We start from the raw sequence: 24,918 nt of genomic DNA, 5'->3' as shown, positions 1-24,918 counted from the left end.
TTTATTCTTGTGTTTTGACTACCACGCTTGTTAGTGATACGGGTCTATAACTTAGAGGGTCTTCTCAGCTACCATTTTTGTAGATTAGAATAATGTTGGCCTTTTTCCAAATATCTGCTAAGTTTCCTGAGGACAAAGATGTCTGGAATATTGATTGCAGTAGCTGAGCTTAGCTCAGTTGCACATTCTCTCAGCACCCAAGGTGAAACTCCATCTGGTCCAACAGCTTTATTTCTTCCTAACCCCTTGATCAAATTGTACACTTTGCCACAAGGCATCTTTGTGTACTCTGTGGTGTTTTCTGAAATTGGCATTGGGTCTGGCTCTCTGAAATCCTTATTTTGCACACACATTTTGGAATTGTTTGTTTAGTGTTTCACACATTTCTTGTTCATTCTCAGTGAACCTGTTCCCCATTCTCAATCTCTGGATTTTATCCTTCACATGCAGCTTGCTTTTAATTAATTTATAGAAAAGGTCCAGATCTGTTTTACATTTGTCCCCTACCCCTTTCTCTAAGTTCCTTTCTGCCTCTCCTCACTGCTGTGTACAGTATTTCTTGCTTGTTTGTAGTGCTGGTATGTTTGAAGGTTTGACCTCTTCCTATAATGTACCCATCTTTTTGTCTTTTCCTCTCTAGCGCTCTCACAATTTGTATTGAACCAATCCTGTTTCCTGGTTTTGCATTTCTGATTTGGTATATATATTTTTTTGCGCCTTCGTTGTATGTTTCATAGAATTTGGCATACATCTCGTTTACGTCCTTAGCTAGCAACAAGTCTTTCCAATTAAATTCACTAAAGAATTTGCTAAGTTCCCAATAGTGAACTGTTCCCATACAATTTAAATCAGGTTTGTCAACTATTTCAATTTCACCATACTCTTCTAGATTATATCACATAGCATATCTAATTTCCAACAAGATATGATCACTTTTTCCAAGGGAGGTAGGTACTGAATGTCAAATATCTCATCTTCTTTCCTGGTAAATGCCAAATCCAGCAATGATGGAGAATCACCTTCTGTCATTTTTGTGGTGCTGTTTTACATGTTGATACATGAAAGATTCCAGTACGAGGCTTATGAATCGTCCAGTCCAAAATTCCTTTGTTCTTGCTTCAGAGTCTTCCTAGTCTATCGATTTTAAATTGAAGTCACCAAGTATCAACAATCATGGTTTATCTTTATCTGCTTTTACAAAAATTTCTCATGAACATTATAAGACCCTCTCTTTGTGTGTGTAATTACCTAAATGTAGTTAATGGATGAGAGCTATGCTCATGGTGTCCCATCTTCCCAGTACTCTTTGTCGTATAACACTTTTAAACTACTGTACCGATGGTTTTGGCCTCCACCACCTTCTCACTTGTTTTAACTGTTTACCACTGTACAGGTATTTGCAAAAGAAGGCTTTCTAATATTTTTTCAGCACCTTTGTTTCCTTAGCTTGAATCTGCGACCTTTTGTTCATGAAGTTGCTGTTTTCAGGAAGTCATCTTTGTCAATTTGGTTGCTTCCTGTTAGTATTTTGTAAGTGGTGACCATATCACCTCTTTTTCTTCTATCTTATAGTTTTGGCATGTTTGACGCCTCTAGTCTCTCCTCGTAACTCTTGTTTTTCAGTTCCAGAGACCATTATATAGCATGTCTTTGCACCTTTTCCAGTTTATTTATGTGCTGCTTGAGATATGGGTACCATACAGCTGCTTCATATTCCAATTTTGGTCTCATAAAAGTCATGAACAGTTTCTTTAGTATTTCACTATCTATGTAATTAAAAGCAAGTCTGAAGTTGGAAAGCGATGCATATGCTCCTCTCACAATGTTCATTGTGTTATTATGTTTGTGTGTGTGTGTAGCTATGTGTAGCTTTGTTTTCTATATAATGAATATAAATGGCTAGTATAGTACATGGTACAACTCTTAATATGATTTTTTTATGTCAAAGCATATTATGTTTATTGAGACAGGCTATTTCAGGTCTTGACAGAAGAAGTGTACAAATATCTTGAGAAAGATTGCAAGCTGAAAAGAGTTCCAGTCCCATTTAATGCAAATGATGATGAACCAAGTACATTTATTTTTATATCTGAAGATGCAATGTCGAATCCAGAGAAGATTTTAGTTTTGATCCATGGTAGTGGAGTGGTTCGTGCTGGACAATGGTCCCGAAGGTCAGCGCATTTATTATCATGTTTATTTTTGTCTTGTACATAATTGGAGGAAAGTTTTGCCTTGTAGACACCAATATGCTTAGCAAGAGTGTAGGTTTAAACTGAAGAAGGTTGAGATGAATAAGTTGGAGTTTTAAAAGAATTTTGAAATACATGTACTGTATATGACTAGCCAATGCCATTTATGTATGTGACTTACATTGCCTTTTGGGAATAAAGGCCCTTGTCCCCTGTATGAGGCAAGAAACCAGGGGATCAGAGATCAGCCCAATAATGAGTTATAAGATGCACAAGATCCATAAACTCCCCCTGAGAATTTGTTTAAAAAAGTACCAAACTTCCAAAGCAAAATTCTGAAAATATTAATCAAGCGATCCCAGTATCCACTCGATTTAAGGACCTCTAATTTGGCGTTCCACTGGTTTGAAGACCGGTAACCAGAGCCCCACATGGCAATCTGTGGTAGGCTGCTATTTAGGTTTGCTTTGGCATTGGTATGACTTCAATCGTCAATGAATCATAAATTATATCTTAAAGATTTTTTAAGTGATTGTTTAATAAAGCAAATTACAAATTACTATTCAGAAAATATTAGGAAACAATTGTTATTAAGAAAAATTCTTTATTTATCCTTTTAAACACTTTTTATAGTACAGTACTGTATATGGCACCTGATATTTTTTTCTAGTGGATATGAACATGCCATGTTGGATCATATGTCCTCATTGTTTACTGTGGAATCATGTGGCCAGCTTCAATTTTTGAAGGACATTATTTGAATTATGTTCATCATTTTCAATTAAATTCAAAACACGATACCTGAACTTACCAGCACCCATCTGGACTTTGATCAGACTGTGTTCACGCATCAGTCATATACCATAGTAGCCAACAGCTGATTTAATCGTTGACATCACTAGCTTGAAATGCAGTTACATATTGGAACTATACAGTACTTTGCACATTGCATGAAACTTTTAGGCATTTTAGAAGGTAAGAAGGCTACACAGTTTATCAAGGAGAGGGAAGTGAAACTATTTTTTTTTTGTTTGTATGTGTACTATTCATTACAAACTTTACTGTACAAGTACAAGTACAGTACAGCACTGTAATTAACTGTAGTTTTATATTATTTGTAAAGCTATTGTGTTTTATTACAAATTAAAATACCAAATACATATGCTATATGAATTTTATATCATTTTCATAGAGAAAAACATTTTAGGGGCCTGGGTATCACTCAAAATATTAACAACATTTCAACAATTTGATTTAGCAGAGGCTCACATTTAAAGATCTGGGTACAGTCCCATATAGGTTATTAAATCGAGTGGATATTAGTATTTTAATTTTTTTGCAAGGTTGTTGGGTTTTGTAATTATTGCCATTATTGCAGGCAGTTTTCCTCGGTAGTAAATTTATCTTTGATTCTCACATACTCCCTGCTCCTCTTAGGAGACGAGCTAGAATAATTAGAATGTTATTTGTCGCTGGTGAACATACTGTAGATATCTAAGAGCCTGATATAGTAAATGTTTTATATGGCTAATGATTCTTAATGTAATGTGAATGGTTAGCAATACTTTATAAGTAAATTTTGATTATAAAGTGCAACCTCAATTCAATGAACTATTTTATACCAACCCCAACTCATTGCAGTGGGGATTCGTTGCAACTGGAGGTGGATTCGTTGCAACTGAAGATGGATTCATTGCAACTGGAGATGGATTCATATTTGTGAATGAAAACTGGGAAATGTCAAAATGAAAATGAACCATAGAATTTGCTTTTAAATGTGTTCAATGGGTTTTTCAAGGCCTCAACTATTTCTTCTAATAATGCACCCATCTACAAAAATAATTAAAAATGTGAGTGGAGCCATATTAACAGAGTTACCACTCATACCCTAATATTTCCCATGCTCTGTGGGCTGATTTCACTAAGGAAATCTTTAATTTTTAAGCTATGATGTGATGGGCAAGTTTTCCACCAGTCTGAACTCTGTCCCAATATCCTAAGCAAATCCGCACATCCCCACTTCAGCGAACAAGAGTTCATAGAATCGGGTGAGTAAATCCAGCCTGGAAAGTGTGCTTTCCAACCGGAGATTCACTGAATCTAGGTTCATTGAATCGAGGTTCCACTGTACTATTTTTTTGTTCCAGATGGTTAGCATTACTTTATATGTAAATTTTGATTATACTATTTTTTATTTCAGATTGATTATAAATGATTCACTAGATTCAGGAACACAGATTCCATTTATCAAGAAAGCACAAGAAGAAGGTTATGGTATAATAGTAATGAATACAAATGACAACTATCGGACTAACAGAAAAAAGAACAGAAGCAGAATAAGGGTAAGACATTTATAGGCAACCTTGTGACTGCAACCATTCACTGAGCCTGTTGTGGTAAAAATTAAGCTCTTAAAAAAATGTAATTGTGTTCAAAAGTATCATCAGTGCTGATCCTCTTATGAAGTATAGAATATTGTTGATGGTGCGTAGTTGTCTAGAAGAATTACATGGTGGATGTTGATGGCATTGCAAGTACAGTAGCTTTATTCCAGCCAGGATAAATGGGGCTTGTTCTTCTTTTCTAGCGAAGAATGAGATGGCGGGCTTCTGGAGGGTCCATGGGTTATTGATGCTTGGTTGGTCAGGCCAGGGGTGCATCATGTTTTGTGTCTGGTTGTGGCTCTTCACCGATGTTATATACAGTACATATAAAGTATATATATATACATACATATAAAATCGTCAAAATACGGCTCGTGAAATAGTTTAGTATCCCACTAATTTTCCCCACTCTGAGCTCTGGCACTAGAAAATGAAAGAGGACAATTAAAACCTGAACTAAAAAACTTCACCAGTATATTATCAGACACCACATACAAAATACAATAATCTAACATTGTCATACACCTAATATACTACCACGTGACCTGCTCAGAGTAAAGGCAAAGTCCAGTCCTCACTTCTAACACAGTGAGTACTAAATAATAATGGCTACAAAACTAATCCACAATAATCCTCAATTAAAGGCTAGTACACTCCACAGTAATACACATTTGAATAAGACCTAATTTTCCTAATTACACTGACAAATTTACTTAGGGGGAGTTATAGCTCTCAAGAGATCACAGCCCACCTGGTTGCTCCATGCTGCCTCCAGACCAACTTACTCAAACTACGCACTTTGACGGCAGCGGCCTGCATCCAAGCGAATGCATTCGAGCACTCTAGGCCTAGTAATTTCTCTACTAGACTCTCTCTCTCCTAAACTCATTCATTTACTTAGAAACTGTTAAGCAAAATCAAGCTGGTCATTACTGGGACAACATTTAAGTACATGAATCAGTACTATTTAGTTATATCGTATTTAAACATAGAACTCCTCCATGACAGGTAGTAGGTCTTGCCCAACTTGTCTCCTGCCACATGTACAAGACATAAATGATCATTACTGCTAATCAAGACTACTGAATGACCATACCCTCACAGGTGATGGTTATATGAATAACAACTTACATACTGTAAGCTCCCAACTGAAGTACAGTACTGACATACACAAGAATTGCAGTAAAGAAACATGACATGAATGGCATGCCCTGCCTCATGTCCACCAGATGTGTGAGGCAGCCTCACGCTACTCACTCACATGGAAATCACAAACATAAGGAATACGCATACAAGGATGGTAACCCACTGGAACATTAGGCATTCTCATACACTTACATGTATGACTCCAGAGCTCTGCAACACATCTCTGGGCCAAGGAAAACTCAAGCAAACTCTCATGCATTTCTCAACATAGGACAGGGTTGGTACCCCGTGACCACACATCCTGTCTCAGGCCTAGTTCACAGGCTCAGAGTACCACTTTGCTCCCTCTGCTGTACTTTTGCACACCCTCACATAATCCATACAATAGTACGAATACAAGACATTACATACAGTGATACATCAAGAATACTTCCACAATACCTTTACAATAACAGCCATCAATATGAGGCATAACCTAGCATCTTTATTTCATCCTAAATGGCTAATATACTTAATACTTATACACAAACATTACGAGTCAGTTATTCATCCAGTTAGAGATAACTGGGTCATAATATCTGTTACCTGCGCACCTCGGGTTCTCTGTCCGAGGACGTGCTTTGGGTTGATCCGATTTCCCTCGTTCCCTGTTCCAGGGCTCGGGTCTCTCAGGTCGTTCGTAGGGTTTTCAAGTCTAACCAGCCTGCGGTCTACTCTCATTTCCATGATGTTCAGAAGTTTGCGACTCTTGCTGCTGTTTTTGGGAGGTTGCGGCTAGTTATCTTGTCTTTGTTATGAGGCAACAACCTGATCAACCAGGCTGTGACTCATACGTCAGGCTGCGAGCAGCCGCGTCTAACAGCCGCGTCTAACAGCCTGGTTGATCAGTCCAGCAACCAGGAGGCCTGGTCGACGACCGGGCCGCGGGGACACTAAGCCCCGGAAGCACCTCAAGGAAGAAGCACCTCAAGGTAGGCATGCGGGGCTGCCGCCTCCCGGGTACGTCCCTCTTTTACTTATCTTTGGGTAGCTAGCTCCAGGGAGCTGATAAGGCTTCCCACAGAAAACCAGTGTTGAATGTAATGAAATGCCATTTTCTGGGTGAGCCCCGGAGGCTCCCTGGCACCCTCCCTCCCTCCTGTCAGCAGTTTTTCTTCCGTTTGATCAGTCTCCGAACTAATGAGCAAGTGGCCAGCTTGGGCGGGTGGACCTTCCGGGTGGGGAGATGCAATGATGATTTGCTTGTTACCTTGTTTTTCTTGGGGGATGTTCTTGGGCTCTGTTCGATCTTGGGTTGTAATTTTCTACCAGCTGGGGTCTGTTTTGGGGTACCTACTTTTCTGGGCGCCTAATCCCAGTTGATGGCAGACATGAATATACTCTTAACACTTTCGCCCGGGCATGACGCAGCATTGCGTCATCCGTTTACTGTCGGTAATACCGGGGATGACGCAGCATTGCGTCATCCACTTTAAATAATCGCCAAAAATCAGGTTTTTATCCGATTTTTTGGGGACTGGTTTTAAAATGCGCGCCGATGTCTTCCTATTTTCCTTGTTGCACCTCATGGCCCGCAGGCAGCTCAGCACACGCTGTCGGCCCATTGTTTTCGCTTCACTGTTGTGACCAATGTCGCCTCCCCTTGCATCTCAAACGTGTGAACATTTCGGCTATTTTCCGTGGCTATATTTCTTACTGCGGCTTTAGAAACTATCTACGCTTACTCCACGATGGATAGTGATCATGAACAAGGCTTTTCCAGGAAGAAAATTGCGAAAGAAAGGCTTGAAAAGGGCGGGAATTGGGAGTGTAGCTGGAAGGCGTCTGAGCGCTCACTCGCGGCTAACGTGTGGCCCGTCTTCAACTCGTTGGCGGTTGGAGCGTGACCAGGTTTTTTATTTTATATGCAAATGTTCCTCTAGAGAATTCTATTGCGAACCCATTGAGACCAAAATGAAAGACCTAGGACGAAAATTGAGGTGACCAGAGTGAAAATAGTGAAAAAATTTTATTGCGTTTGCGCGCTCCTGCGTAACTCATTTGCACTTTCTCTGTTTGCTGCGGGTAATTAGCCGGGCTTTTGGAGTTTGTATGCATTTAGTGCTGTAGAGAATTCTATTGCGAACACAATGATACCAAATTTAATATCGTAGGACGAGAATTAAGGTGACAAAGTTGAAGAGAGTATACACTTTTCAGAATTTACGCGCGCTCCCGCGACACCCCTGGGACCCAAATGGCACAGTTGAGGGGTGGCGCGCGGGGTACGCCAAAGTGTTAAAGAGTGGAGTTTTCATAGGCCATTGCTCCCTGTGCCTCTCTGAGGGAACCAGGTTCTAGTTCGGGGTTCCCGTTAGGCAGAACTCCATGTGATTGAAGCCCTAGACTGATATAGCTAATATTAGTCTGATAGCCCCAGGGAGCCTCCGAGGCTTACCCAGAAATTGGTGTTTCATTACATTCAACACTAGTTTTTTGATTGCCTTAATTTGATTGAAACACATGGACAGTACAGTAGCTGCTTCATTCAGTTCTACAGCAAACTTGCTGGGAGACTTTAGAGCATGTTGATGAGCACCTATGTTGGACTTAGTGCCTTGACTGTTTTATGAACTTTATTAAATATTAGCAGTATGTATGATTACCTTTGTGCATTAATATTAATACATTAATACTTTATTATTTAACTTGTTTTTCAGGGCAGTGAGAATCCAGATAATCATGCTTTGCATGTGTGGGACAACTACATCCGAGATTCCAAAGCAAAACATATTGGCATTATTGCACACAGCTATGGAGGATGTGTTACAACTAATCTGGTGAGTCATCGTGCATAATTTGCAGCTGATTATAATATGCAGACTTTTTCTTCAAATGTGCTCAATGTGCTGGAGTAGTTGTCATTTGTCTGTAGGTTTGATATTCATATGGGTTTATAAATGATTATTCAGTCTTTAGTGTTCTTTCTTATATTACGAGAAAACTGGCCGAGATCATTCATAATCATATATGTAGCATGGCCATTCAGGTAAATGGAGAATGGAAAACACCGCAAGTTGAGTTACCCTGCATGTGCTCCTCTAGGTCTTTTGCCTTGGTATATCTGCAGTTCAGGCAAAAACACTAACAAAATTTGTCTTGGCTCTCATTGTTGAGTGCCTTATTCTGCTACTTATGTGGTGCAAGATCCTGATGTGTGTTAGGAAAGTATTATGCTAATAAGATTTTTGCAAGTTTTAAGTTTACGTAAATTTTAATTACTGGTATATCTAAATAGCTCGTATTTATTAACATCTAGCTGATTGTACCTTTAACCCTTAACATGCTAGGGGTATAATATCCTTTCTTCCCCACAGGCGCATGTAATTTTGAAAAAAAAAATTATTTTTTCTTCCTAACCTGTTAATTTGTGTTCACTGATCACGGGAAAAATAATAAAAAAATCGTATAGGGCGGGGAAGTCTGGCAAAAAATAGGCGCTGACTCAGCGTGCGTCCCAGGCGGTCTTTTGATCGCCAGCTGTCAGGCCGGAGTTGCCACAAAGAGATAATTACCTAATTATTTCAATATGTCTGATTGATTTTTCATAGTTTTTTTGCTGTAATATTATTCAATAGTGTGTAGTTTGATATATTTATGTAATAAAATGAGTGAATCATTGCTGTACTCAAAAATATGGTGTGCATATTGTTGATTCAATTACTGTATGTTCATCAATTAGTGAACAAATACTTTGTCAGTTATTACACTATAAGCACAGGTTATATATAAATATCTGCATGTTTTGTTCACTATAACGAACCACTAAGTAGCTATTATGAGTCAAAAAGTAACGAGGAGTGACCGCCGTGTACCAGCCAGCCACTCACGCCCTCCCTCAAGTCATCTGACTCACCCACATTCTCCTCCCACAATACTGTTTTTGCTTTTATTCACTATATACAGACGCTATATATAAGTATCTACATTCGTGTTCACCATAACGAGCCACTAAGTTGGTATGCTGAGTGGCAGTGGCAGCCCGCCACTGGCTGCCACTCCCTCCCTCCCTCACCTCACCTGACTTGCCACCATTCTCCACCCACCATACTGTTTTTGCTTTTATATGCAGACGTTATATATAAGTATTTACATGTTTTGTTCACCATAACTGTACATCTAAGCTTATATGGTGAGTAAAGGCACAAAGACGTAGTACCTCACACAGTCAGCTGATGGCTGCCGCCCTCAAGGCCAGACACACTAATATTTCTCCTCCAACAATACTCTGTGGTGTTATTATGCTATATACACACATCATATATAAATATCTTCCAGTTTTATTCACCATACTTGTACAAGTAAACTGGTATGGTGCCCAAAGACCATCGTGGTAACCAGTAAACAACACCGTCGTCTGCACGGTGGCGTCGTACAGACGACGCCACCGCCCTCACCAAAATGGCGGCTCCCAACCTTCTCTTGCTGTTTATACCCTCTATACACACATTATATATAAGTATCTACATTTGTGTTCACCATAGCAAACCACTAAGCTGGTATGGTGAGTGCAGTCAATAAAAGGTGGCCACACACAGTCAGAAGACATCGCCACCACCCTCCCTCCCACAGCATTACTCCTCCCTCCATGGCACACAGCGCTAAATATCACCACAATCCTGCTATTATCAGAACCCTGGTCAGTTTTATCAGTCAGGGGTCTTCTGTAATAATATCTTTGCTACATAATAGCATGAACAAGTATATTTTGGCATTTTTAGGCGATGCTGAGGTCACAAGCTGAATAGCAGTGCTGTTAGCTCATGCTGCGTGTGTCAGGCTTGGTTGCTCACTCAATACTGAGGCCAATAACACCCAGGAGTTTGGCCCACGATTTTAAAAAAAAATGGCGTCTGTTTACAAGAGCCCTGACGAAGGTGTGGTGAACCCCGTGTATCCGCGGGCCGTTTAAATCTTGCGTAGTACTCCAACACGTCTTATGACGTGATGCGCAGTTGACTGGAACAACTGCCAACACGTCATATGACGTGATGCGCACTTTAAGGGTTAAGTATTAACTCATTTGTAAATATAAAATGCAGCTTTTTGCACCATTTGACCAATTTTTCTTTGTTATAAATATGCTGTCATTTGAGCCAGTGTATGAGCAAGGAATGGTTACAGATTTCCATCTGTAACCAACCTGTTCAACCTTCTTTTCAAACTCTAACACTATGGGGTCAGAGGTCACTCCCTTCAGTACTTACAGTCTTACCTCAGTGACAGGCAGCAGTATGTTTCAATGAACGAGGTTACTTCTGCCACTCTCTCAATTAACATTGACATTCTGCAGGGCAGTATACTTGGTCCACTCCTCTTTCTTATATATATCAATGATCTTCCACATACCACACAACATTTGAAGCCAGTTCTATTTGCTGATGATATAACCTTCATTTTCTCACATGTTAACCCACTTATTCTAAATGCAATAGTGAATACTGAACTAATTAATCAAGTCCATTTGTGGTGAAGTGTTAACAAACTTACCCTTAACATTAACAAGACTTTTTACATTTTGTTTGGTTACAAGTCTAACAATCAATATGATCTAAGAATAAACAATACTCAAATTGCGAGCAGAGTAAATGGGAAGTTTCTTGGTGTTCACATTGACAAGAAGCTAAATTTCCATTGCCATATACAAGATATTACCAAAAGATTTCTAAAACAATAGGCATTCTCTCCTAAGTTAGATACTATGTTCACCCTGCCCTAGTTACTCTGTATTATTCACTCATTTATCCATATTTCACCTATGATATCTGTGCCTGGGAATCCACCACCCTTAATTACCTCGAACCCCTAATTACTCAACAAAAATCAGCAATGAGAATAATCTCAAATTCCAGCCTCAGACTGACTCTGTCTGACAGGAGCAGACTCTGCTCCTTTACTGAAATCCTTGAACATGTTAAATATCAAGTCTATAACACAATACAGTATCCATAAAACTAAATTGCAATGCCAATCCTGACTTTAAGCGCTTCCTAGAAGGCTGTAATAGAACTCACAATCACCACACGAGAAGCAAATATCTCTTTGATATTCCTACAGTGAGACTACCAAAGCAGAAATGCATTGCAAATCAAGGGTTCCAAATTGTGGAATGATCTCCCAAATGTTATTAATAGCTGTACATCTCCCAACCAGTTTAAAAGAGAGACTAAGAAATATTTACTTAATATCATGTAATTAATATCTTATAATCAATACCATGTTACAGGGGCCTCGTGGCTGAGTGTACAGCGCTCTGGGGTTGTAGTCCTAAGGGCCCGGGTTCAATCCCTGGCAGAGGCAGAAACAAATGGGCAGAGTTTTTTCACCCTGGTGTCCGTGTTCATCTAGCAGTAAATAGGTGCCTGGGAGTTAGACAGCTGCTATGGGCTGCTTCCTGGGGATGTGTGTGTGTGTTTGTGTAAGAGAAATATATGTAGTAGACATAATACTGTAGATGAAAAATAAATTGGTTAGAAAGGTGGGGTCCAAGAGCTAATAGCTCAATTCTGCAGATACAAATAGTAAATGTAACTAATTTCACTTACACTTTCCCTTATAATAAGTTATTTTATGTGGAGAGCCCCTCTGGCTCCCTCAGAACTATACCAGGCTGATGTGTATATATGTATTAGACCGTGGCAACAGTCAATCGATGGAGTTCTAAGTCTACCGGGGACCACGAGCCAGAACCTTGCCCCCCTCAGAGAGGCACAAGGAGCAATTGCCTATTGACACCCATATCTAGTTGGAAGCAGTCAATGTCTGTTATTTACCAGGTCAGGCACCTACCTTGAGGCTACCTTGAGGTGCTTCCGGGGCTTAGTGTCCCCGCGGCCCGGTCGTCGACCAGGCCTCCTGGTTGCTGGACTGATCAACCAGGCTGTTAGACGCGGCTGCTCGCAGCCTGACGTATGAGTCACAGCCTGGTTGATCAGGTATCCTTTGGAGGTGCTTATCCAGTTCTCTCTTGAACACTGTGAGGGGTTTGCCAGTTATGCCCCTTATGTGTAGTGGAAGCGTGTTGAACAGTTTCGGGCCTCTGATGTTGATAGAGTTCTCTCTCAGAGTACCTGTTGCACCTCTGCTTTTCAACGGGGGTATTCTGCACATCCTGCCATGTCTTGGCACCCAGAAAGATTGGAATCCCAAAACAAACTACAACTGGTTAAAAATTGCAAACCGAAAGCCAAACAAGCAAGCAGAACTCCAAAATCAGAAAACAAGCATGATGTCACCACAGCCACCTCATCGTTGTCTGTGCAGTTCCTCCCACCCCGGGAGGGAGAAGGGGTAAGCTGCCCTGAAGGATTGTGCCAGGGCTCAGGGTTCATTCGGTCGTCATAAGCCAGTACAGTAGTGCCAGATTCGGGGCCGGCCCCCTCCTGCGGAGCCGTCAACATCTTGTTGGTGCAGTGCTCACTACGAGCATCGGTCAGGTTCTTGTAAGGGTCGTTGGCCCTTTCGCATTTTGCCTTATTGACGGGGTATTTGTGGGGGGGGGTTCGCACTGTTTGCTCTCGCCTGGTCCCATGATTCGTGGGCATTTCAGGTTGTTTCCTCCGGCCTGCAGTTGCGTTGGGTGGCTCCTCCTCCTCCTCCTCCTCCGTCGGGGAGTTCAGGACTGGCGGGGCAGTCTTCTTTCCCTGCACTCGATGTCAGGTCATCCTGGAGTGGGTACACTTGGGCGTGGTCGAAACAACGGCGTCCCTCAGGGGAAGTTTCCCGCTTGTTTCCAGTTCCAAAATGGGACTGTGCAGATCTGAGGTTCATTCTGGACTTCTGAACCCATGGATCTTTTGCCCCCCCTATTGAATGCTGACTCTGTCCCCAGGTCCAGCTGCTTTGGAGCTGGGTGCTTGGATGGTGTCCCTGGACCTTTGAAATGCGTATTGGCACATTCCGATTCTGAGGGATGTGCCAATATGCGTCTGGTTTCCCCGACCTGACCCCCAGAGGCCCCCATGGTCTCTGGGGGTCAGGTCGGGGAGCTTCATGGTTTCCTGTGCAGGGGTTTCTGCTCTTTCGGTCCTGGTGGTCGTTTTGTTTATTTGCAGTTGTCTCCTTCTTTTCTGGCAAAGAATGAGACTGCTGCTTTCCAGAGAGGTCCTTGGGTTGTTGATGCTTGGTTGGTCTGGCCGGGGTTGCTTTATGTTTTGTATCCAGTTGCGGCTCTTCGCCGTTACCTGCATGCCACGGTCTCCGTGGCAGGGGACGCGTTTTAGGTTGACCTGGTTTCCCTTCTTCCATGTTCCAGGGCGCTTGTTCCTTGAGACAGTTCCTTGTCTCCCAGGTCAAGGTTCCTTGTTCCTTGAGACAGTTCCTTGTCGCCCAGGATTATTCGGTCCAGCCAGCCTGTGGTCTATCCCCATGCCAACGACATTCGTAAGTTTGCAACTTTGGCTGCTGTTTTTGGTAATACAGTATGTCCTGGGCTGACATTCGGGCATGTGGCTTTGGAGTTCGAACAGAGTCTTGGTCGCACGGTACCTTGTTAATTTTCTGGGCGTTCCCTTCTTGGACATGTGTAGCCTTGGGTTGCAGGTTACAACTAATTGTCTCGACTTCGAGTTGAGGAGCGAGTGGCGGCTGCCTTCTGGGTATCCCTCTTTTTCTTTATCTTTGGTTAGGTAGCTCCGGGGAGCCAGAGGGGCTCTCCACAGAAAGCCAGAGTTAAATGTAATGAAATGCCATTTTCTTGGTGAGACCCAAAGGCTCCTCAGCATCCCTCCTTCCCTCCGGTCGGCATTTTTTTCGCGTTTTGATATTCAGCCTCTGAACTGGGGTTCAGTAGCCGGCACAGGAGGTCTGGAGCTCCTCCTTCCCCATCCCAAGGAGGGGAAAGCAGCGCCGACAGCAGCGAGGTGGCTGTGGTGACGTCATGCTTGTTTGCTTATTTTCTGATTGGGGAGTTCTGCTTTCTCATTCGGCTTTTGGTTTGCAATTTTTAACCAGCTGTGGTTTGTTTTGGGATTCCTACCTTTCTCGGTGCCTGACCTGGTAGATGGCAGACATAGACTGCCTCCAACTACATGGGGGTGTCTATAGGCAATTACTCCTCGTGCCTCCCTGAGGGGGCCAGTTTCTGGCTCGTGGCCCCTGGTAGGCTAAGAACTCCATCGATTGACTGTTGCCACGGTCTAATATATACACATCAGTCTGGTATAGCTCTGGGGAACCTCCGGGTCTCACCCAGAAAATGGCATTTCATTACATTCAATGCTGTTTTTTTTTTACTCTTTTCTCTAATTTTTATTTACCGAGAATTATGTACTCTCTGCATTTATTGTAATCTAATTTCTTGCATTTCTTTGTTAAAGTGTTTAAACCCAAAAGATAATGAGGGGGATGAGCTAAGAACTGGACCCCCTGTGGACAAAGGCCTAGAAGAGGGGCCACCAATATACCCTATGTGGACTATAGCCAAACAAGGCAAACCCCTTCCTGGCAAAGAAAACAAATATAAAAGAAAAACCCGCAAAAGGACAACACCACAAGAAGGAACAGGAACACGGCTGCCACGTAAGTAAGCAGGCAGCACAGCACCTTGTGCCCAACTAGCCAGAGCACCACTTCCTACCCGAGGCCAAACAAAAGCCACAAAACCCCAGCTGGCTCCAAGGGCAGGGCCACCCCCAGCATCTCTATGGAAGTGGAATCCCGAAAGATCTATGGATGGTAACTCTAGACCCCAAGGATAGTGCTTAGGGCCTAGAGAAGATAGCCCTAAGCGCATACAGCCATAGTACAATGTAGTTACACCTGACCACCGCACCATAAGTAGCAGAAAACACCACAAAGGCACAAAGACTGCCAAGAAATCGAGGCCAGAGTTGACGTCTGCCCCAGATCGCATCAGCCAACAAACTGGAGATGTGAGTAGCCGGCACAGGGAGTCCGAGGCTCCCCCTCCCACTCCCGGGAAGGGGAGAGCTGTTCAGCGGCGGCGGTATGACGTTTACTTGTTTCTTTAGAATTTGAAAAAGTTTTTGGGTTCTGTTTTTTTATGCCTACCTTTCTGGGTGCCTAACCCCGGTCGATGGCAGACACGGAATGCTCCCAATCACATGGGGGTTTCCATTGGCCAATACTCGCTGTGCCTCTCTGAGGAGGCCAGGTTCTGGCTCGTGGTCCCTGGTAGGCTGAATTCCAATTGACTGATGCCTCAGACTAATATATCATACATCAGTCTGATAGCTCCATGAAGTCGAAGGGGCTCCCCCACAGAAAAGGTGACACATAAGGATGACGGGCATAGATTATTACAAAATGAAGTCAGCAGTTGTAGCAATAGTACAGTAGTTTATTTACATTAATAGCAGAATGGATATACAGGGTGTAGTTTAGAAGAGATATCATATTCTTTTCTTTATCATAACATTTTGTTTAAACATAACAGAACATAGAGTAATATACTGTAGTAATGTAAGATCAATAGGGCCAACCCTAAAAATGAACCAGGAACATAAAGGACATCATTAACCGACTTGCAATACCTTGCCTTTGCTTCCCCATAGATGACATCCCTATGGGCCCTGGAAGCCCCCGTTGGGGCTCAGTTGACTGATGGATGTGTCTTCTGGTTTCCACGTCACCTTGTGCGAGTTTGAAGGTTGTTCTGTGCCCTCGTCTCAGGCTGATAATCACCAATTTTGCCTCCGTCATGCTGCCTGCTGCTCCGGGTCAACAACACCTTTGACCCGGAGTCTTGCATGAAGTGTTCTCTGCTTGTGCTCCAGTTTACCCATTCTATTGTCACTGAGTTTCGGGTACAGGCAGCATCTGCATTGCATGCCAGGTTTATGTTGCTGCACAGTGCTAGGCTGCATTGGGACGGCCCCGTTTTGGTTATACCAGGCTTGGGGACGTTAGTCACTTCGACTTTGGTTCCGTCCGCGTCCCCTAGTCCTTCCCCAGTTAGTGTTGTTCGCCCTGCTTCCCCCCCCCCTGCTCCCGGCTCCCAAATGTCTAAGGGTTTCGGAGGTAGGGCGGGGTTTAGTCGGTGATGAAGCTCGGGAGGCTTCAGCGACTACCCCATTAGAGTCAGAGAGTATGCATTCAAGCCCATTCCTCCTGCCGAGGCTTTTGTGTATTATCAGCAGATCCCTTTCTTTGCTGCCTTTCCCTTGGACTCTACCTTTTCTTCAAGGTGTAGAGGCTGTGGAGGATGGCTCTGCCCCGGTGCTTGGTTTGGAGGCTCCTAGGGCTTCGGAGGAGTTGACCTGAGGGACTTTGGCCCCCCTTTGATCCTGCTTGGATTTTGGTGCCCTCTTTGCAGGGGGGTTTGTTGTTGCAGAGGAAGGGGCTTTCTTACCCCCCCCCCCCTTTCCTGTATGAGTATGATTTGGGGGTCGGCTCCTTCCTAGGTTCGGTTCCAGGTTCCCTTGGGTTCCTTGGCTCCTTCCTTCCAGGGGTTTTCTGCTTCTCGCGTCCCGCCTAACTAGGTGTGGGAGGCTCTTGCAGCTTACCTCCTGCGTGACCAAGATTTTGTCTCTATGATTGATCCGTCCTTGTTTGAATAAGAGTTTTCTTCCCCGTATTGGGTGCATTATGAGGTTCCAGAGTCATTCTGACTAGCAGACTGCCCTTTGTTTTTGCAGGGAGCGTGGCATGGGTTTTGTCGGACCTGCACGCCGATACTCCAGGAAGTAATAATTAATCCTGTTGCGGCTCTTCGCCATTATATGCACGCCTCTGCTTCTGTGGCCAGGGATGCGCTTTGGGTTGATTCGGGTTACCTCGTTCCCTGTTCCAGGGCTCGGGTCTCCCATGTCGTCCACAGGGTTATTAAGTCTAGCCAGCCTGCGGTCTCCCCTTGTGCCCATGACGTTCATAAGTTTGCTGCTTTGGCTGTCGTGTTTGGCAACATGCTTGGGCTGACATTCGGACACAGGGGTTTTGGACGTCGAACAGGGTCCTGGCCACTCATTATCTTGTCTGTATTCATGGTCCCAGTCATTCATGTGTGGCTTTGGGTCACAGGTTACAGCCAGTTGTCTCGACTTCAAGTTGATGTGCACATGGCGTCTGCTTCCCGGGTAAGTTCCTCTTTTACTTGTCTTTGGTTAGGTAACTCCAGGGAGCCGAAGAGGCACCACACAGAAAACCAGTGTTGAATGTAATGAAGTGCCATTTTTCTGGGTGAGCCTAGGAGGCCCCCTGGTACCTTCCCTCCCTCCGGTCGGCAGTTCCATTTGGCTTATGATGCTCAGCCTCCAAACAGGTGTGAGTAGCCGGCGCGGAGGGTCCAGTGCTTTCCCCTTCCTTCCTTCAGGGGAGGACTGCTCAACGGCGATGTATGATGTTTGCTTGTTTCTTTAGAATTTGGGGGAGTTCTGCCTCTCTGTTTGGTCTTTGGTTGCAATTTCTTACCAAGTGGGGTCTGTTTTGTTGTGCCTACCTTTCTGGGTGCCTAACCCCGGTCGATAGCAGGCTTGGAATACTCCCAACCACATGGGGGGTTTCCATTCCCTGTGCCTCTCTGAGGGGGCCAGGTTCTGGCTTGTGGTCCCCGGTAGGCTGAACTCCATTTGACTGATGCCCCAGACTAATATATTGTATATCAGTCCGATGACTCCAGGAGCCTCTGGGGCTCATCCAGAAAATGGCGTTATATTACATTCAACACTGGCTTTTGCCAGCGTTGAATGTAATTTATTTGTTATTTTGTAATTCATTTCATTTGCAATTCATTTCATTCATTTGTTATTTTTCCCTCACACTTTTGTAAACAAATATTTTATATTTATTTTATGGTTTTGCTCGAAACACTTTGCATAATAATGCTTCATAGATTGTGTAACTCCACTCCCTACAATTTGTACATTACTCCTTTGTTCATTGTACACACATTCTTTTGAATACAAATTTATTGTATTGTATTGTATCTGTTTTCTTAAAGTCATTGTGTGAAAAAAGAAAGAACTCTATTGATATTCTTTTTAGGATGTTTATATTCCAGGAAGTAATCTGGCTTCCTCCAACTGTTGTTAACCCTTAAATTGCTCCTGTTGCCCTCAAACTATAAGGGCCGTTGTACCTATCGCATGTGGGACTTTAGATGCCCCTTGAAATATTCAAAATAGTTAAAGATTCTGTGTGGATGTCATTTGACACTAGAGACCTCTGGTAATCATTTGCACTATTGGAAAAAATCCTGAAAGCCTTAGTTACCTTCCTGGGCATTATTTAAAAAAATTAGCACCATGTCATCACTGTTCATTTACTGATGCCTATGCTAGGAATCGTTGATGCCATGCAAAATTTCCAGGGCTTTCATGTACCTGGAAGGTATCAGTGATGAGCAGAAATATGTTACACATAGATAAGTTGAAAATAATTATCAGATTTTGACATTTTCAACATTTCTTCACCTCACTACAGCCAAACCAAAGTGATTAGAACTTTTATTTTTGTTTTCTCGGCATCAGAGAACAATATTTTATGATAGAGAAAGGAAAAAGAATTTCTGAGACTTTTTTTATGTGACTAGGAAATTGATGTAAAAAAGAGGTGCACAGTTTGAGGGTTAAGGTTATTCTGCGGTGTACCTGAGGCTGGTTTCAAAAGTTTTTAAATACAGGTACAGGTATCAAAGTATATCTTGAGGTCAGGTTCTGGCCTGATGTCACAAATATATCAAGGTAATAAGACAATGGTGTTGCTTTGTTCAGTGGCTGAGGTCAGTAAATGCTTTATTTACTATCTTCAGGATCCAGTGTCATTGAAAGGTAGCCCTTGGATAACCACTGTCTGTCTCAGCCTACAGAATATCTGTCTTTCAGTATGTCTGTCTCTGCCTGTTTGTGCAGCACTACCATGCTGCACTGGTAACACCAGTGCAGCAATGGTAATGATGCACACGTAATTCTGATCCTTGTGTTTGAAAGGCCTGTGCAAGTCCATTGATCTGGTAGTTTCATTGGTATCTTTGTGGTACCAAAGCCATTGCACCAAAAAGATACCGAGGTCGCCCAGAAAAGATGGATTCAACACCTGGAAAGACATTGCAGGTGTTGAATCACTTCATACCATGGTGATTCTTATAGTGCATTAGATACCCCATCACTATATACACACTGCTTTCAAATGTTCATTTTCACATAATTTCACATAAAAGCCTGGAACTGGTACTTTTGTTTCATCTCATATTTGTATTTACCATTCCAACAACCTCATCAAACTCTTTAATTTAATGATATATGCTTATTTGTCTCTTTTGCTTTGCTATATCATTCACTATGAGCATTACAGGCAAAGATTTTACTTTTGGCCTTCAAAATATCACAGAGTTGTTTTGCTCACTTAGTATTTGGTGCACCCAAGTCTCTTAGGGGGTGCCTCTTTGTACTCAATTAATAAGCTGTATTTTCTGCTTTAACTCTATCCCTACATATTTCCTCTTGAGTTTGTTGTTAGTAAAAGCTATTACCAAAATATTGCCTGCATTTTGAGATGATAGAGTGAAAGGATGGGTAATATTTTCAATGATATATGATGGGGGTATGGGTGAAGAATAACCTTGACCAAATAATAATAACTACCAAAACAATGCTGAGCTGGGCAAAGAGGTACAGGTAGGATAAGTGATGGGGAAGCACTTATGTGGCATCATGGGGGATCAGACTAGAAAGTCTGATCCCCTTGAGAACTAATGGAACTAATGAAAACTAATGAAATTCAAGGAATTTTCTCAACTCAGTGAGGAGGAAAGGCAAAATTTAATAACTATCTAATAGTATCCACCCAATTTAAGGACCTCTGATTTGCATTCTGCTTGTTTTAACAACTGGCTTTGAAACCAGAATTTGGATCCTCGGTTACAGAGCCAGCATCCAGTAAAAGTGGATTTTCTTTGCTATTGAATTTACTGAGCTTACCACTAAGTAAACAGGCGGCCATTATTGAATTTGTTTTGACACAACTTCGACCTTGCTAGTCCAATGCTTTCCACAGTGTTTTTGTGGAGTAACTATGGACAAAGTACAGTACCAGTGTTTCTCGGCAGTGACTGTAAGAATGTACCAGTCTTTCTATACATTTGTGTGTGGGAGGGAGGGAAAAGGAGTGTGCGCGTGTGCTATGGATGAGTGTAGATGAGTGGGGCTTGAAAATTACTAAAAAAATATTACCGACACCTAAGAACTTCAGGTTTAGTGACCATCCTGATTTACAAATTAGGGTTTAGCCTCATATAGGTTATTAAATTGGTGGATACTGTACAGTAGTCTGGCTGTCCAAATACTGTAAAATAAACTTAAATGGTGGAATAATTACTGGACCCTATCATACCATTACCCCATACTACCACTACCACATACTACCAATGTCAACTACTACGTAACTTGTCATAACCACTACATTTTATCATCACCACTGCTCCTTTGTACCTTATACCGTGATGGGGTTCTGGGAGTTCTTCTGCTCCATAAGCCCGGCCCAGGGCCAGGCTTGACTTATGAGAGCTTAGGCCCTCCTTTCCTCCTCTTCCTTTTCTTTTCTCCCACCTTCAACCATCACCCACCAGTCTGTACTCATTACTGCACCTAATCACTGCTACCTCCATTCTCATTACACTACCCTGTTCAGGTATGCTAGATCAGGAATACCATTCTTGATTGCTCTCATGCTATTATATTATATGTATCTCGTTTATATTTGTAATAATTAAAAGAAATTACTATTGTACAATAACATGATTTATTCTGTAATGTATACTTGCAGTTTACACGCAAAAAGGATGAATTTGTGAAGCGAGTGTTTGCAGTAGCAATGACCGACTCTGTCCACTTCATACCCAGTCCTGTAGCATTCAAGGAATTAGTCAAAGTAAGTATCATTCAACTGGAGATACTGTAGTAAGGAATGTTGCATGTAATGATAGCCACTATATCTGCATTTACTATGCCTTGACTCAAATATACTTTTAATTTGTGTGTGCCACCTGCATTTGCTCAAACAAATACAGAGAGCCTCTCTTTATTTGCCTTGAACCCAGCTGAACATTCACTTTTATCCTGATGAGCATATGTATAACCTTCCAACATATGCCAATATAAACTTGTTTCATCAGTCTTATAAATTTGCTCAGGAGATAGAGTCCTCCTGCACGATCTCCTCAAATTTTGACAGACATTCGTTTGCACCTTTTGCATCAGCAGATTGCTTTTCACCTCTTAATTTCACACGCCTAATACCATGATGAACCTTACAGCCCATTACCAATCCATCACTGTACACACAATTATCATTAAGCTTTACTTGTTGCTGAAATTACATGGCTTTTTTCTTAATCTTCTTTGATTTGGTACGTGTCTGCCTGTACCATTTACAGACAGCGTCATCAGCACTTTTAATATGAGCACTACCAACAATTTTTCTGTTGCGCATTGCCATATCACTCACTTTTAGCATAACTTGAAGAAATCTTGTTTTTAGCCTTCAATATATAATGGAGAGTGGTTTTACTATCTTTGTATGTATTGTACTAGCTTTGTGTGTACTATCTTTGTACTATCTTTTAGTGGTTTTTACTATCTTTGTGAGTACCTCTCGGTACTCACTTTCCCTTTCAGAGCAGAAGAGATCTCTAAGTTAGAGAGAATAAAGAGATCCTATACGGCATGCATAGAAACGATAAAACATTTAAATTATTGGGTCCCTCTCAATTTTCTCAAAATGTACTCTCTGGAAAGGAGATGAGAAAGGTATTAAATAATATATTCATGGAAGATACTGGAAGGCCAGGTCCCAAATTTGCACAGTAGTGTAACAACATACTGGAGCAAAAGATATGGAACGAAATGCAAAATATACCCAATGAGGAGTAGAGGTGCCATAAGCACAATTAGAGAGCACTGTCTGAACGTCCGGGCTCCATGGCTGTTCAATACTCTTCCAGTAAGCATTAGAATAATTGCCAAAACAAAGGTGGCTGTCTTCAAGATACACTTAGACAAGTTCTTGCAAAAAGTGCTGGACCAACCAGGTTGTAGTGGATGTATGGGCCTGCGGGCTGCTCCAAGCAACAGCATGTTGGATCACGTTATCGAGCCTGGCCCAAGGCCGGGATCAGGGAGAACTCCTGAAACCCTCTTCAGGTATGCTCCAGGTATTTGGCATGCATTACACTACTAGGAATTCTAGTTTCAGCTTCCTTTATAAGCTGAACTTTTTGTTCAAAATTCATCACAACATGTTTTCTATTAGCTTCACCGCTTGCTGAAGCCCTGAACAACAGATTTCTTGCATTTCCTGATGCCATAATGGCAGGCTGCAATATATATTAACAGATATAAAATTGTGGAAGAGAGGAAGAGCTTTGTCTGCTGCAGGAAAGTAAAAAAAAAACAAGACTGGGTTGTCAGAACAGGTGCAGAGGTCACATCACAGAAATTCAGTGGCTGGCTGCCAAACTACATAGGCCATTCCTGGGTGTATGATAATAGGGAGACCAGTTTGGTGGCTGATCGGGCTTGCAAACAAATAAATGCAATAATTGAACAGTTGATGGTCGGAAAAAGGGTTGGGCAGTGTACAGTATATGGACAACAGGTTTCAAGAAAAGATTTGATTTCTTGTTTACAGTAGTATATTTATAACTACATACATAAAAACTATAAGGAAACTGAAGTTACTTATGTCATTTTCACAACAAAGATGAATCATTACAAATTCAACACGAGAACATGTGACAATTGCTTACTAATTTAAATCCGAATCACCCAAGTTTCTTAAAGTGCATGTAAAAATAGTTATCAAATTGTTTTTGTTTATTACCACAACCAATCAAAATTGTATTTCCACATATTGTATACAGTATTAATAACAGAAAGTGAAGGAAAGGCCCAATATATGTGTAAGTGTATTAAAACCAAAATTTCAGATGCAACCTACATCCAAAAATTTGGTCTTAATACACTTAAACATATATTGGGTCTTTCCTTCACCTTCATTTAAGTACTATGACATGGTAGGAAGCTTCTCTTTTAATAACAGAATTACATTTCTTATAAATATATAAAATTCAACTTGCACAAATTTTAACTTAGTGGTGTTTAAAGCTGTCTTCATCACCTTCAGATTGGAATACTGTATTGTACTGTATCGTACCTTACAATACAAAAATATAATACCATACATGTTTGAACTGAAGGACTTTATTACTGCGTATATTTTACATGGAAATATAAATATAAAATTGTGCCTATTAGCAGTTTAATCAACCTATCCTAGCTTAACCAAGCTTAACCCTAAAATTGCTATTCAAGTGCTTAGCATGCTCAGCTTCACTGGTTCAAAGCCTTTGACACTGTTATCTTGCCAAAGCTTGGTCTTGCTGGCCTTTTAAACAAAAATGCTTGCCTCTAATTGATGTATATATCTCTTCACTAATGGTAGTCCAACACATAGGTTAAGGGAAATATTGTTAGTTGAAGGCTGGTCCAATCTATTCATGGTATTTTGAGAAAATATAGCAGATAGCTTGATAATTCCACTTTGTTGTTGGAGGAGAATAGTCTAAATGTACAGGGCAAAAACAAAAATAATATATATATATATATATATATATATATATATATATATATATATATATATATATATAAAATCACCCTTTCAAGAGTGCCACCTTACTCCTCACCCTTCCAAGAGTGCCACCTCACACATGCCTCAAGATAACCTACCTGGTAACAATTGCATGACCGTATCCTTCCCTCTCACAACAGATTAGACCTAGGACCCAGTCACCACCAAACAGTCACTATCAAATATGATTTTGCAAATACAGTACATTAAAAATGTTTTTTTTTTTGTAGTTCTTTGTAATTAGTTAATTCAGTCTTATGAGTTTATTAGATGTCCTAATTTTATAAAATTTCTGGAATGCATTGCAGGTATCTTGCAATTGGGTTTGCAGCCAACATCCACTGGACACACCAGTTTCCACACAACCAGGAGACATCAGAAGAGTATCTTCAGGTATTTATTAAAATATACAAAATTCATTATACAGAACAATACTTCTGCACTTTGCATGGATTGATATTAGCAAGTTTTTTCAAAGTGACCTGGATGATCCAAAGAGAGAGACATTCTGCCCACCAGATTCTAATGACTTGTTCATTTGTATTCTACTCACAATCAAGGATTCCATATTTGAT

At 41.6% G+C, this 24,918-nt stretch overlaps 1 protein-coding gene across 4 annotated transcripts in view; it reads left to right on the top strand.

The window, feature by feature from the left end:
- Positions 1–24,918, top strand: part of LOC123763310 (cotranscriptional regulator ARB2A) — an 80,620-nt gene that overhangs the window by 22,942 nt on the left and 32,760 nt on the right. For 3 of the 4 annotated variants that reach the window (XM_045750461.2, XM_045750462.2, XM_045750463.2), the window contains exons 4-8: positions 1,981–2,174; positions 4,393–4,534; positions 8,422–8,541; positions 21,482–21,586; positions 24,652–24,736. In XM_045750461.2, the coding sequence (XP_045606417.1) occupies positions 1,981–2,174; positions 4,393–4,534; positions 8,422–8,541; positions 21,482–21,586; positions 24,652–24,736 (646 nt within the window). Of the gene's footprint in view, positions 1–1,970; positions 2,175–4,392; positions 4,535–8,421; positions 8,542–21,481; positions 21,587–24,651; positions 24,737–24,918 lie in introns of all 4 variants that reach the window. The other variant, XM_045750465.2, reaches the window with a different exon arrangement.

This window comes from Procambarus clarkii, chromosome 49 (genome assembly GCF_040958095.1).
Source record: "Procambarus clarkii isolate CNS0578487 chromosome 49, FALCON_Pclarkii_2.0, whole genome shotgun sequence".
Taxonomy (NCBI): Eukaryota; Metazoa; Arthropoda; class Malacostraca; order Decapoda; family Cambaridae; genus Procambarus; species Procambarus clarkii.
This window is presented reverse-complemented; position numbering and strand designations above follow the sequence as displayed.